The sequence below is a fragment of the Drosophila subpulchrella genome, chromosome 2L (assembly GCF_014743375.2).
Source record: "Drosophila subpulchrella strain 33 F10 #4 breed RU33 chromosome 2L, RU_Dsub_v1.1 Primary Assembly, whole genome shotgun sequence".
In the NCBI taxonomy this organism is placed as follows: domain Eukaryota; kingdom Metazoa; phylum Arthropoda; class Insecta; order Diptera; family Drosophilidae; genus Drosophila; species Drosophila subpulchrella.
Genome location: NC_050610.1, coordinates 11,643,813 through 11,658,337, shown reverse-complemented (window position 1 = coordinate 11,658,337; position 14,525 = coordinate 11,643,813). Strand labels below are relative to the sequence as shown.

Here is a 14,525-nt window from a genome sequence, read left to right as displayed (position 1 = left end):
TCTTATTCGGGGACGATATCATCAAAAGTCCTAGGATAAGTACTGCGAATATCAGGATAATGAACTTAATCTCAAGAGCTGTTGATTGCAATGAATAAAGAATTGCCCCTTATATATTCCCTTGTTTCTACAGTGAACAATAGGATTGGTAAAAGTTAATAACTATAGCCAAACGATTTTTTTATAATATTTTTTGATCTTTTTTTAGGAATTTGCGGTCTTGTTTTGTTGATTAATTCATGTAGGTTAATAAGAGGTAAACATTTGTTTATTTAAACATTATTGGTTAGTTATTTAAAATGTTAATATTTCAAAAGTCATAAAACTATTCATTTTTTGAGATATTTTGCGCAAAGCTCTAAAGTATATTATTAAAATCCTTAAAGACTATTGCAATTACAAAAAACCGGTGGCACAAATATTTGGTAGCCTATCAGTAATGCGTTTTTTAATTAATTTGCTTATATAGTTTAATTTTTTCAGTTTCTAGAAATAAATTCCCAGAAATATTATTCAGTGACTTACTAAAAAGGGGTCTCAATAGATATACCCCCTTACTACGCCCTTGCAGCGATCAGCTGTTTGATAAGACCCCGCCGCGTTGCCAACCATCGCGCATATGAATCAGCTGAGGTCGATTGTGTTCTCTTGGCTGTTTATTTGTTCGTAGAACTATTCCTGTTAGTTAATTCGGTTAATCAAGCGATACATTGAGTAGAAGAGGATCCCAACCATCCAAACCAATTGAGAGCAATCTGCGATGGACTTCACGACCTTCGTAAAGCCTTCAAATGGCGAGGGCGGCGGTGATGCGGATGCCCAAAATGGCCAGAAACTTCAGTTCTGGAAGCATGTGGAGTACATCGAGAACCATGGAAAGCAGGAGGACGACTACGAGTACTGCATGACCGAGTTTCTGCGCATGTCGGGCATCTATTGGGGCACCACGGCCCTGGACATAATGGGCCAGTTGGACCGGCTGGATCGCAAGTACATCGTTGAGTTTGTGAAGCGGTGTCAGTGCCCCACAACTGGAGGATTCGCCCCCTGCGAGGGACACGATCCCCACCTGCTGTACACCCTGTCGGCCATCCAGGTCCTGTGCACCTACCAGGCGCTCGAGGAGATCGATTGCGAGGCGGTGGTGCGTTTCGTGGTGGGACTGCAGCAGCCCGATGGCAGCTTCTTTGGCGACAAGTGGGGCGAGGTGGACACCCGGTTCAGCTTCTGTGCGGTGGCCACCTTGACGCTCCTCGGCCGCATGGACCAGACCATCGACGTGGAGAAGGCGGTCAAGTTCGTGCTGTCCTGCTGCAACCAGACGGACGGGGGATTCGGTTCCAAGCCGGGCGCTGAATCGCATGCGGGTGAGTCACCTCGCCATGGTCGAGCACTTTTTCTTGCCCCCTCACTCAATATCATTTCAATTTATATTTTTCTATTGTTAATAATCTTTGCTCTATGAAAAGACACTGACAAAAAAACATACATACCATGGGCTTTCAATAATTTCTGTGTTTAGCCCATTTTATAAATATTTATGTTCCTAACTAATTATAGTTTATCTTTTAAAAATTTCACTTATAAACATCTTTGAATTTAATTTATTTATGGACATTCTATGATGAAAACAGCGAATTCTTTTGATCCGTATTTTCTAAAGCTATGTATAACTTTTATATTTTTCCTCTGCCATTTTCATAGATTTTTACAGTTTATCTTTTTCACATTTCACTTATAAACATATTAGCCTTTTCATTGATTTTATAATATTTATTGACCTTTTGTAATGAAAACCGTGAATTCTTTAGATCCGCATCTTCTAGTGTCGATAATTCAATAGACTTTATAGCTATGGAAGCATGAAACAAAATAATTAGTTATATTTTTAATGTCAAGTATGTAAAAGCTAAAAAAAAGATAAATATGTGCAAGGAATTATCGCAATTATTGAAATTTTTATATTGAGATTATCGAATAAAATACTTAAATATATTTCTTATGTCGATTATTTAATTACTAAAAAATCTAATTAGGTGAAAGGAATTATCACAAACATTTTTATAGGGCTTTTATTTGTATTATCGTTTTAAGAGCATTTAATGACATGACTATAACAACCGTATATGTTTTTTCGCAGGTCTTATTTACTGCTGCGTGGGCTTCTTCTCGCTGACCCACCGCCTTCACCTGCTCGACGTGGACAAGCTGGGCTGGTGGCTGTGCGAGCGTCAGTTGCCATCTGGTGGGCTGAACGGACGACCCGAGAAGCTGCCGGATGTGTGCTACTCGTGGTGGGTGCTCGCCTCGCTGACCATCATGGGTCGACTGCACTGGATCAGCTCCGAGAAGCTGCAGCAGTTTATTCTGTCCTGCCAGGATGCTGAGACGGGTGGTTTCTCCGATCGCACAGGCAACATGCCCGACATATTCCACACGCTCTTCGGCATCGGTGGACTCTCGCTGCTGGGACATTCCGGCCTGAAGGCCATCAATCCAACGCTCTGCATGCCCCAGTACATCATCGATCGGCTGGGAATCAAACCACAACGATTAGCAAGGCCATGAGGGGTGATTGTGATTCCAGGACAGCAGTTGTAGCCAATGTTTAGCCCATAATCAGAACAGACCTCTACCGTATTTCCCAGCTAGCCGCTCTTAGTTTTATTTGTACAAAAAAAGACCAAAATTCCACCGCAGGAATACTCGATCCCCTTTTCTCTTTAACTTCGTTGTGCATTTACACAGGATATATCCCCTCGATAAGCTATTATTAATATATTTTGTATAACGAATTGACATCAGCAATAAATAAATATTTTATTTTATTACAGCAAGAAATCCACTCTCATAATTAAACCCAAATAATAATTAAGATCAGTTAACATTTGATTTATTTGCAAAAATAATTAAACTAACATTTGCATATGTGAAAAACAAATTGAAATGTTTGCGCTAATAGTCTAGTCTATACATATTAGGTAAATACATATCAATGTGTAAATTTATGTACATGAGGATACCAGTGTAAGGACTAAATAGTTAAGAGCTTGGCAAAAAAAATTGCATTACGAAAATAAGAAATCACACAAAATTGGAATTACAAACTAAACGCTAAGTGTAGTCACCGTGTGTTGTGGGTTTGCTTCAATTAGAGACAATTGAAATGAATTTTACAGAGCACAAAACAAATATTAATCGACCACAATAGGCAATGTTTGAGTGTTTTTGGGGTTGGTGTCTAGTGAGTGTGTTGTGTATTGTGATTGTAGTATACTCGATGCACGTCTAAGGCACTCTATAAACAATTTCAGCTAACAATCGTTTTAAAATGTTTTCTTTTTTTCTGTTTTCTCTATCAACTACGGACTAATGGAGGAGCATTAGGAATTACTGAATTTTTCATCGCTAGTCAGAACATTATATGCACAGCCTAGGGCCCAGGAGATTTCATGGCCATCTATCTTCTTGTAAAGCTGCAAATATATTTTAAGTTAGTTGAAAGTAAAGGAAACTTCTAAGTTCCAGGACTCACCTTAATTTTCTTGCCATCGTTGAGGCCAAATCCTTCGCGCAGCAGCGTGGAGATGAAGGTGAGGTCGAAGCACATGAAGGGCTGCTCATCGTTGGGGATGGCGCAGATTTCCTGGGCCTTCTTGCGGTAGGCCTCCACGGTGGTCTCGCCGCCAGCCAGCGGATCCACCAGACCCGATTCGATGGCACGCTCGAAGTAGTAGCTAAACGCAGCCACTGCATGTTGCTTCAGGGTAAACGGCTTGGGCTTGACCAGCGGCATAACCTTGCTCTTGACCAGGTCCAAGCAGGCATCAAAGTCCACAATGGGCTGCTCGGCACTGGACTTGCCGTTCTCCTTACCGCTGACCTTGTATTGCACATTACCATACGTCCACGTACGATTGGCAATAATGGGATTCACACAGACGCTCTCCAGCACCGAATCCTCCTTCTTGTAGCCATGCGTAAAGACAGCATGTCGGGCGGCCATCAATCCCAGACCCAGATAGCTATGCGTGAACACATTGATCTTCTTGCTGGAGGTGACCACCTCGTGCATGTACTTATCGTACACGGGCACCTGTTCGGGATCGGTTGGCGAGAAGGTGACCTGCGTGCTGCCGCCACCCAAATCTAGAGCTGCGGCCTGATTCGTCTTGGACAGGCGTCCCAACAGGAAATTGACGGTGAACCAACTGAAAATGCCCTCGTCCGTGCCATCCATGATTTCCACGGCATCCATATCCACACTGAACTCGGACTTGGCAAAGAGATCTCGGACGGCATTTAGGATATTTTCCGCCTTGCTGGCAGGCAGTAGCCTCAGCCCAGCTGTGGCCTTCAGCACCAACGGCGTGGACGACCAGTGCTCCTTGGGTATGAAGGCACGCGCCTCATCCAGCAGCAGTTTGATGGAGTGAGCACCCTCGGCGGGATTGTCCGCAAAGGAGCTCAGACCCGGCTTGCGCTCCTTGAACAGCTCCTCGTACAGCACCAGTTTGTTGTCGATGAAGCTGCGATTGAACTTGTAGGCCAACACACGACTGCCCGTGGATCCTGCATCAATGATGGCCGCATACTGGACCTTGCTGTAGCCAAACTGGGAGGCCAGACGGGCCAAATAGGGACTGGCATTCTCGGAGACAAAGCCTGCAGCATCATCATCGGCATTGGGTGTTTTGGTGATGGGTTTTTTAGTCACAACAGGGCGAACAGGAGTCGGAAAATGGGGTTCCACATTAGCGTAGCGAACGGTAACGGTGGGGAAATCAGAGGGTTTGGTTAGTACAACTTTAGGAATTGGTTCGTTCACATAATACAAATGGTACACACCGAAGACAAAGAGCAGCAGAATGACAGAGATGACCAGGCACAGGAAGGAGATCTTGAGACCGCTGGGACCGCGATTCCCACCACTGCTGGCATTTGGGGAACCACTGCTTTTCCGCCGCGGCGGTTTCTCATCCGTGGCCAGCTGAAAAATATATAAAATATGTTTAAGTTTCGGTGTTTAAGTGGGTTATTTAATAGATTGGTCTAGTTTTTCGATGGGTCTACCAGCTTATATTCGTATTTCATGGCTCGTTCCGTTGCCTTTTGGTGCCGCAACATTTATGCATAGCCGGTTTCTTTATTGAAACACATTTCAGTTGTTTGCTCTTCAAATATGAACACGCTGGCTTTTTGCTATCTCTTGAAATGTCAATGATTATGTTTTCATTTTATCTTTTTTCAGTCAACGGCCTTTTTTCGTTCACATGTGCCAGGGCTGCAGAGCTAAGCTCATCGATAACGTTGGCCAGGGCTGCAAAGCATTTTTTTTTTGGTAACGGTATTGCGAGGTTTTTTGCCGAGAAAACGGTTACTTTTAAAAAAAAATATATCTCAAGGGATATTTCTTGAACTCTCTAACTCTAACATGTATTAGTTTGATGTTGTTGCCACCTTTCTCTTTTAGTTTATTTATTGTTAGCTCGAGATCAAGGGTTTTTAATAAAATAATATTACAATAATTTAATAAACCTACATATATTTTTACTAAGCTAAATATTTATCTGAAATATTATAGATATTATTAGATATTATAGATCAAAATAAAATTTAATTTTAGCTATTTGGGTTTTATGACATTTCTTAGAGCTTCAAGATTGTTTTGCTATCAATCGTAAACAATCTACTACAATACTACGTTAGAAACCGGTTAATAACCATACAAATAAAACAAAAACAAATTACAATTAAGTGTAATAATCAAATAATAAACACTACCCTGCTACAAATTAAGGTTTTTATCCGAAATCCTAACTATTAATAAATGTGCCATAGCAGTTTGAAAACAAATGAAACATAAGCCCCTTTAATTAATATAACCCCTAGCTAATGAGTGAAAACCGGTCCTTCTCAAAGTTCAAAGTCATGCTAAATTACATTTTTTTAGCAGCACAGCAGTGTCCATTTGTCTAGAATATAGAAGGCGTATAATCACGTAACCTTCTAGCGATATGACAATGATAAGACGCAATCATGTCTGGGCACCACTAGCAACCATCATAAGTGGGCCACAAAAGCGATATTTGGGCTAGATTAAATATTAAAGTTGGCGTTGGAGCCGCTACAAACAAAACCTGATGAAATTCCCATTGTTTAAACAAATGTTTCGCTATTGGTAAGTGGCTGACGTAAAAATAGCTACAGGGCAAAACAAAAAGTTAAGCAAAGTGAGAAAATTATATTTGGTTAAGCAGTAATGGAGTTGACAGGGCGAACATTTACCTAAGTACATCCATTAGTATATTAAAAATACAATTTCGAAGCAATTACACCGAAGGAATAATTAGAAAGAGTAAAAAGGCCGCATTCATGAAACATTTAGGGTGTGAACTTATCGCATATGCTGCGAAGCGCACGCTACTGTAATCAATAAATCAATTGATAAGTGGGGGACGTGGGCGACTTTTGTGCCGATCAACAATGAGTAAGAATGAAATGCTATACAGGGCTTATCAAAAATGCATATTCATATGGGGGGGAATGCCTTATCGGGCCTGAACTGATAATTTTATTTCACCGCCTAGGAACATCTAGCGTCAGCTGGAAATGCCCATTGTTATTTCTAGCTACAAATATTGCATATTGAGTATAAGAACTCAATATTTTAAGGCTTCCAAGGAAGAGGATGGCATATATTTATGAAAATACGCCCTCAAAAATCTTATTTTTGAAGAAAGCAATCCTGATAACAATGAATAACTATAGATTACTACGAAAAACCAAGTTTTTCTTGCCATAATCACTCAAAATACGACCAAATGGGTTGTAATATATAAATGTTTGATCTTTTGTTCTGCGGGTGGTACTGTATCCTAAAAATGCTAACAAATTAAGTGAAAGAAGCTGAAATAATAACAACAAGAAAGGAAGTTAATTTCGGCAAGCCGCAGTTTGTATACCCTTGCAGTTATAATTATTAAATTTAATTCGAAATTCTTAAAAATAGAAGAAATTATATTCCCAATAGTATAAGATAATATGTCAAAAAACACCGAAGCTATGATTTGTTTCATATTATTTTCCCACTAATTTTACGATCGCTCCTATGGCAGCTTTATGATATAGTCGTCCGATTTTGATAAAATTAAATTCAAAATTCAGGACTAATTAAAAAAAGTTATTTCCAAGCGTAGGAGGTTATACATATGTTTAAAAAGACATAAGATATAATTTAAAAAAATTTGTTTTATCGATTATTCCTATGGGAGCTATAAGATATACTACCTGCAAAAGAAAAAGGAGACTTTTGGGAAAGTTTCAGCCCGATAGCTTTAAAACTGAGAGATTAGTTTGCGTAGAAACGTACGGACAGGTGTTTCAAAGTTCTGACTGAAATCATAATACCCTCTGCAAGGGTATAAAAATGTGACGGATTTCCCTTTATCTATCCATTATCAGTGGACCGAATACCAAAGTATCTAGTACAAAGTACCCAGTACCCAGTACACACAAGGGTTAAGGCCACGTTAGCAAACTTGCACTCTAGCACTCACTTGCGAGTTGTTCCGGTTTTGTACCATCCTGTTCTCCACCCACGTACGATGCACCTATAGATCAAACGATCCAATCGCCCCCAAAATCGGCGTGTGTATCTGTTATCTGTGATCTGTGGGGTTCCGTTTCGAGAAAGCAATTGAAAAAGTTGTCTAGCGAGGTTCGGAAACCGTTGCCAACTTTCCTATTTTTTGTAGCGGCCCCTTTGATGACCTTGCAAGTGAGAAACCAGCAATGTCTGGCCACCCTAAAACAAATAAATACATATATCTATATATGTATATGTATTTCAAAACAAACCGGCCGGTTTAAATCAAAACCAAACCTAACACTACCAGTCACACGGTAACATTATGTTATTTCCTAATCAAATGAAATTTGCATAATATACATAGTGGTAAAACCTGTTCCCCCATCTAAATTTAAATATCTTGTAAAACACAATTTCAAATAAAAATTGGCACAATCGAATAGAACTTGAAGCAATTATTCTGCGAGTCATTTGATTTTTTACTTCCGCGTCAAAAGAGCAACAATTTTAGGAATTCCTGTGTGTGTGTGATCTCGCATGAGTGTGTGTGTGTGTGTATGAGAGAGCGCCATGAAATTGGCATAAAATGTGTGCTTTGATTACCCTTTTAACCTTTTGCCTTACTTTTCTCTTTCGCACATCGGTGTTCGTCATGTTGTTTTTGCTGTCGTTACTTTGTAGCTAATTATGTAAATACTTTGTTTATTTCCGAATATTTCTGCGATCGCCGAGCGGAACGCACTAATGCCGATCTAATCGAAATGGGCCCGCCTTCGCCACCGAAAAAATGAACTTTTATTTAGCAGAACGCGCGGAAAGCGAATGGCGTCTCAGAATAAACTAAACACAATTATTTACCACCCACCTGCTCATATATATGCTGCAGCCCTATCAGCTGTTCGCCTCCCCACGCGTTATCAATAAAGTGCGGTCACACTGGCGACGGGTTTCAGGGCTGCGAAATGAATGATAAAATATATTAGGGTTAATAGGAAATACCTGTTAAAAGTGGTGAAATAATATTCTGTTTAGGTACATTTTAACAAAATCCTGAGAAATTCAAGATTTTCTTATTTATAAATAATTAGGATAATTATTCTTATGATATTTATTTCATTATAATATATGTTTTGTTAAATTATAATTTTTGTAATAGTTAGATTCATGGCATCCCTCACTTTTATCCCTTAAACAAGAAGAAAAACCAAACATAAAAGTTTGTTCTTATTATTCATAGTTATTTCTTTCAATTATTTCATCATTTCACTGATTTCTTATCTCAAAATATATACATTGACAATTTAACGCTAGTAGTGAATCATAAACAATGCTAAAATATAAGCAGGCATAGGATTTGTTAAGATTAGCATAAGATAGCTTATAAATACAATGGTGATTCTAGACACTGTTCTTTCAAATGCTCTTCTTTTGCTTCTAAAATGCAATGTTTTAACAACAACATTTTTTAACAACTATATACTAGAGTTACAAATATTATAGCATCCATTATAAAGCAATGAATATTTTAAGCCCCTCGGACACTATACTCAAGTTATGGGAGTTAACTTAACTTAACTTGTTTTTACAAAGGTTTTGCATGGTCTAGAGGTGAACAATAATGGAATTGTAGAATGTTTGGAATATTTTTGGTATAGTATAGTATATAGTATATTTCGTATTTGTTCAGATATTAATAAGAAATGTTAATCTATACGGTTATCATTAGATTTTATATATTATATATATTACCCAAATGAAGAACAATACTAGTGTTGGGAAGCGATCCTAACCACTATATTGAAAACTACACAGAATGCGGATGGCACATATAATGACTAAAAGGCATTAACTTTTTACTAACCACACCCATTAACAAGATAATACCAGGTGAAAATCCCGATTTATCAGACAAACGACAGCGCCGATACTGCCCAACACTGGACCTATCGCCGCACAGCTGATCTCCCGCCAATCAGCTGGCCGATAGTTGCCCATCGATAGCCCTGCCATCGATAACGATATGTGTATTTTCCTGCTCTCTCTGCACCAACACAAAACACGCAACTAAATTTCGTTTTAAAACCCCCAACTAAAAACAATGTTAACGAAACGGAACCAATTAAGTGATTAAGTGGCTAAACGCGGCGGCGCCGAAAGCGAGCGCAGTGCATTTTTCCGGATGAAATCGCGTTTTCGGGGAAACTTACACAAACATTTTTTTTCGTAAGCGCTCTCATGTTGTCTCTTTCGCACAGCAGAATTACTAGTTGCTGTGTGTGTGCGTGCGTGCGTTTGTGTGTGCCGTATGCCGTGTGTGTGCGTGCGTGTTTGCCTGTGTGAGTGACTTTGACTGCAGTTCGCGTACGTTTTTTATATTAATACCACACACAAAACACAAAACAACAACAACAAACAGTAATGGAAACTAAACATATTTAATGCGAGGAGAGCAGAAATCGGCAAACAACAACGGCAACGGCAAGGCTTTATCACCTCCTCCTCACCACCACCACCACCACAACCACTACGCCAGCAACAACAACAAAAAATTACTACAGCGTGCATGTGTGAACGTATTTGTGTTAAATAATGTTTAAACATTTCTGATTTCGCACACAAAACAATTTTGAGTTGTAGTCACCGACCAGCAGAGAGAAACAATTGAAGCAAACGAAGAAGAGGTAAGTAGGTGCAAAAAGAGAGCCGCACCATACAATTGTTATAAACAAAATGTGTCAAAAGTTCGTCATGTCGCGCGCTCTCTCCCTCTCTCGCTCGCTCGCTCATTTTTTGCTCTCCCTCTCTCTCTCCCGCCACGCCGAAAAGAAATTAATTTTGATATTTTTCCCTGCTTTTCTTTTTGTTGTTCTCTCTCGCTCTCGCAAACTTTTAATTTTAATTTGCTATGCGCAGCGAATTCGCGCGCAAAGGCAGCAAAAAAAGAGGCAAAGCAAAGGCAGCCGCAACAACAACAACAACAAAGGCAAAGTAATAAACGTCAAAATGCCAGACGGACAATGCCGCCACTCTCTCTCTCTCGCGCGCTCTTTCTGCCGCTGTGTGCGTGTGCATGTGTGTGTGTGTTTGGGTTTGCTAGCTTTTTGTTTTTATCTATTTTTTTAGGTGTTTGCCTAAAAAAGAATCACTAAAACAGGCAAAAATTCGCAATACCTATTCATTTATCAATCGGTGTTCTAGAGAAAAAAGGGTGAAAGGCCAGAAAAACCCCAAAAAGAGAATGCGAATACGATGGGAAGGGGAGAGAGAAAAGAAAGAGAGAGCGGGTCACACACTCATACACCTCAAGCGATTCTGATAAGAACAATTGTTAATTGTTTGAAAGCCGACATTCCAATAGTCCATTCGCGCAGCCATTGAAAAAAGTGTAATCGAAAATTGGAAACACTTTTGTGAGATTCTTTGGCAACTGATGAAATAAAGCCGCCTTATGCCGTCAGTACAATCCCATAAATTTGGGGTTTCTCTATGTTTTGGGGAATAAGATTAAAATGGCAAAAATGCCCTATAATTACTGATAAGAAACCTGCTAAAGTCAAAGCTGAAGTAAATTACTTTGATTTCGAAAAAGTAAGACATTTTGTTTAATTGAGTTTCAAACAGATACATTTGGGCTTCGATTTTAAACATCGAATAAGAAAATGACTTTGATCACGTCCGCAACTTAGGTACTATTTCTCATTACCTGTAGAGGCTGAATCTTCGCTTCAAAGAAATGAAAAACACCGAAGAAAGTCAATTCCAACATATGTTAATAGTCTCTAAAAAAAACTTGAATAAATCTGAATTTCGGCATATTGATAGAAAATTGTAAAACAAATATTCTAAAGAATAGTTGAAAAAAAAGAACAGCAACTACGAAAATTTGTAAATTTTTTGTTTCAAAAAGATACATTTGTTCTTCGATTTTGAACATCGAATCAGAAAAGTTACTATAGTCACGTCCGCAAATTTTTTACTATTTCCCATTTCCTGTAGTAATTTAATCTTTTCAAAAGTCGTTTTAAAGAAAAGAGAACACAGAACTATGTGAAAAATCTTCGGAGAAAGTCAATGCAATAAGGTATTACCTTCAATAAATCAGTAAGTTGGGCTCTATATGATCTTCTGATAGTACATAATAAGGCTTACGATAGTTGTAAATAAGTAATAGAAGTTAGGAGAACTTAAAGCCAAGTAAAGTGATGAAGAAAGACTAAATATATTTTTTCTGATTGCCTTGTAAACACATTAACCAGTTTGATAAACAAGTGAGGCATTCGTTCATGAAAACCTCATGTAATTTTCGAATTAATTGTAGTAATTAGCTGCGTCAAACATTTTCAGGATTGCGGCGGGGTCATTGCTCGCGATCATTTCTACGTACGATAAGCTTGCGAAATATGTTTTTAATAAGTTGCTATTCAAATGTTATGGTTGATTACTAACAAATTTTTAAAAAATTCATAAATATTTCATCCTCTTTTTTATTACAAAATTCTCAGTCTCGTTTTCTGGTAATTTTGTTTTTGTTTATAGATAGGAAATGAAATGACTACGTCATTAAAATTGATTCATGAAGTCAAATTACAAAACAAAACCGAACAAAAGGCAATTGCCAATAAGAAGAAGAAAATGCCGAGAGCGTATTTTCTTTTGTTGTTTGCACGGTATCGAATTGGAATTCCAATGAATCCATCTCTCTTCTTGCCGCTCTCAGTGGAAACTCTAAACTTCCGTTAACCTATCGATACAGTTTGATTACAAAGTTAATAAGAAAATCAAAGATGATCTTTGGCACTGTAAAATTTCACTAGCATCAAAGCAAACTTTTACTGTTACTAGCAGTGGCAATAAAAAACCAAGAATATTATATAGTTTTATAAATACTATAATATATTTTAATTATTGCCAAATTATTAACAAAAAGAATTAATAATACGTCATAAACGAATATGTTGCCACACATCTGTTCTTTTGTTTCGCCACAATGTTGCGCGCAACACTCATCAAACACGTTTGATATCTCTCTTGCAACATGTTTGATAGCTCTCTGGCAACTGCAACTGCCCGCCTCGAATAATAACGGTAAAGCTATAGTACTTTTTGGATTTCGCAGCCGGTCGAACGCAAAAATCGGCGCGCCGTCGTCGCGACGTGTAAAAAATGTAAAGCGAAAATAGCCAAAGAAATTTGTAAAAAAAAAAGGAAATAGAAAAATTCAAAACGCGCCGCCCAACCGTAAATCTCCAATTAAATTCCAATAAAAGTGCTTGCCATCTAATATTATTCATTTATAAAAAGTGTGTGCGAGTGTGTGTGTGCAATCAATGTTTTTTCTGTGTGCAAAGTTCAAAGGCAAAGGCAAAGAGAAAAGGCAATAGCAAAGGCAAAAGTAAAGGCAAAATCAAATCTTAATTCAAAGCAAATGTAATCTTAATTTCGAAAACGTAAGTTTATAAAAGTGAGTGTGTAAGAGTGTTAATTAAAGTATGAAAATCTGGCACACGTACATGTGCCACCCTACCCCTCCCCCTTTCCGTCCCCCCCACCCCTCGCTCTGTCTCGCTCGCTCGCCAGCAAATTTCCAATGCAAATCAAATGGAAATCAACAGATCAAATACAAATACAACAACAAATTCGCTTTCGCGTACAAAAATAAGCAACAAAAACAAGAAACAGCTCGAAAACGGAACCAAAGAGACTTGCAAAGAAGGAGAGCGCAAAAAAAGTGAAATGCGCATTTTTTATTGTCAATTTTTTCAAACGGCACTTTTTTGACCTGGACCGTGTGATTTTCTTGCTCTCGCGCTCGTTCGCTCTTTTTTTTCTCGCACGATCGCACGCTCACTCTCGTGCTCGCTCTCTTCGCTAACGGAACTGAACGGCCGTCTTGTGCTTCTTTTTCTTCTTCTTCTTCGTCATCATTTCGTTGTTGTTGTTGTTGTTAGGCAAAAGCAATGCCAAAAAGGAAAGGAAAAATTGGTTTTTCGGTGCGTTGCCCTTTTGGTTTTGCTCTTCCAATAACAACAACTAAATGAATGAATGTTGAGGCAGAACAACAAAGCAGATACAGATACATTGCGATAATTTTTCTCGCTCATCTGGCGTCTTTATGACATTATGTACGCTACATTTTTGATTTTATATTTAACACCTGCTGTTCTTCCATCAACATTTATATGTGCATATGTAATCAGTGCATCAGTATGTGTGGTTAGTGTGTGCGCTCGCTGCAATTGCGATCAACAGCTGTTGCTGGGAGAGCAAAGCAAAGAGAGAAAGATAGAGAGGAAGAGAGAGCGCAAGCGAATATCTGGGCATGTGTGTTTGTGTGTCCTTGCGTGTGGTTTTCTTTTGTGGACATTTTGTTGGTGCAGCTGGAAGATTGTTTTCCCAAAAAGGGGGGTTGTGGAAGATTCCAATCTGTAATCGAAAAAAATCAGTGACGAACTTTTTGACACATTTAAAAAGAAATCCCTTTAAATTAAATAACATAACTAACTTTAAGACTTTAACTCTCATATTTCCAGCCAACATTATTATTATAAAAATCGCCTCAAATACAAGCAATAATAAATAATATATAAAAGAAAACAACCCGAAAGTAAAAAGTTCAACATTTAGTAAAGGAAAACAAATTATTAAAAATCGTAGCCATTAGCTTTAACAAAACGCGTAAAAAATTTTGAAAAGAACTTAGCAAGCCTATAAAAGTACGCCTTCCAATAGTTATTATATATACACGCATTATATACATATGCATATACATAGCCATAGCACTTACAACATACATACATATATATACAACAACGGTCAAAGGGAATTAAACAACAAAAAACAAAAAAACGAAAAAAAAAATCACAAACGGGAAAGAACGATCGAGAATCGTGGAAAAAGTGCGTTATATTCCAACGGTGCAATCAAATCTTAATGT

General features: G+C 38.4%; 2 protein-coding genes across 5 annotated transcripts; one reads left to right on the top strand and one right to left on the bottom strand.

The window, feature by feature from the left end:
* Positions 1 to 624: 624 nt before the first annotated feature.
* LOC119545954 (geranylgeranyl transferase type-2 subunit beta) lies at positions 625 to 2,841 on the top strand. The gene is made up of 2 exons (XM_037851915.1): positions 625 to 1,367; positions 2,141 to 2,841. The coding sequence occupies exons 1-2, from the start codon at positions 761 to 763 to the stop codon at positions 2,566 to 2,568; spliced, it is 1,035 nt and encodes a 344-aa protein (XP_037707843.1). The 5' UTR covers positions 625 to 760; the 3' UTR covers positions 2,569 to 2,841.
* A 30-nt stretch (positions 2,842 to 2,871) lies between these two features.
* LOC119545953 (ectonucleoside triphosphate diphosphohydrolase 5) lies at positions 2,872 to 8,437 on the bottom strand. Of its 4 annotated transcripts, none has more exons than XM_037851912.1 (4): positions 8,216 to 8,434; positions 4,849 to 4,990; positions 3,536 to 4,665; positions 2,872 to 3,476 (listed from the first exon to the last, which is right to left on the bottom strand). In XM_037851912.1, the coding sequence occupies exons 1-4, from the start codon at positions 8,243 to 8,245 to the stop codon at positions 3,384 to 3,386; spliced, it is 1,395 nt and encodes a 464-aa protein (XP_037707840.1). In that variant the 5' UTR covers positions 8,246 to 8,434; the 3' UTR covers positions 2,872 to 3,383. The 4 variants fall into 4 exon arrangements, with proteins under 4 accessions (XP_037707840.1, XP_037707842.1, XP_037707839.1 ...); XM_037851914.1 differs by lacking the exon at positions 8,216 to 8,434 and adding an exon at positions 7,560 to 7,681; XM_037851911.1 differs by lacking the exon at positions 8,216 to 8,434 and adding an exon at positions 5,074 to 5,264.
* Positions 8,438 to 14,525: the final 6,088 nt, after the last annotated feature.

Excerpts from the sequence above, each read along its gene's own strand:
- LOC119545954 (XM_037851915.1), top strand. The coding sequence starts at position 761 with ATGGACTTCACGACCTTCGTAAAGCCTTCAAATGGCGAGGGCGGCGGT. Across the intron at positions 1,368-2,140 it reads GGGCGCTGAATCGCATGCGG|GTCTTATTTACTGCTGCGTG; the intron begins GTGAGTCACCTC and ends GTTTTTTCGCAG.
- LOC119545953 (XM_037851910.1), bottom strand. The coding sequence starts at position 8,245 with ATGACGAACACCGATGTGCGAAAGAGAAAA. Across the intron at positions 4,991-8,215 it reads CCGATGTGCGAAAGAGAAAA|CTGGCCACGGATGAGAAACC; the intron begins GTAAGGCAAAAG and ends TATATTTTTCAG. Across the intron at positions 3,477-3,535 it reads ACGATGGCAAGAAAATTAAG|CTTTACAAGAAGATAGATGG; the intron begins GTGAGTCCTGGA and ends ATATATTTGCAG.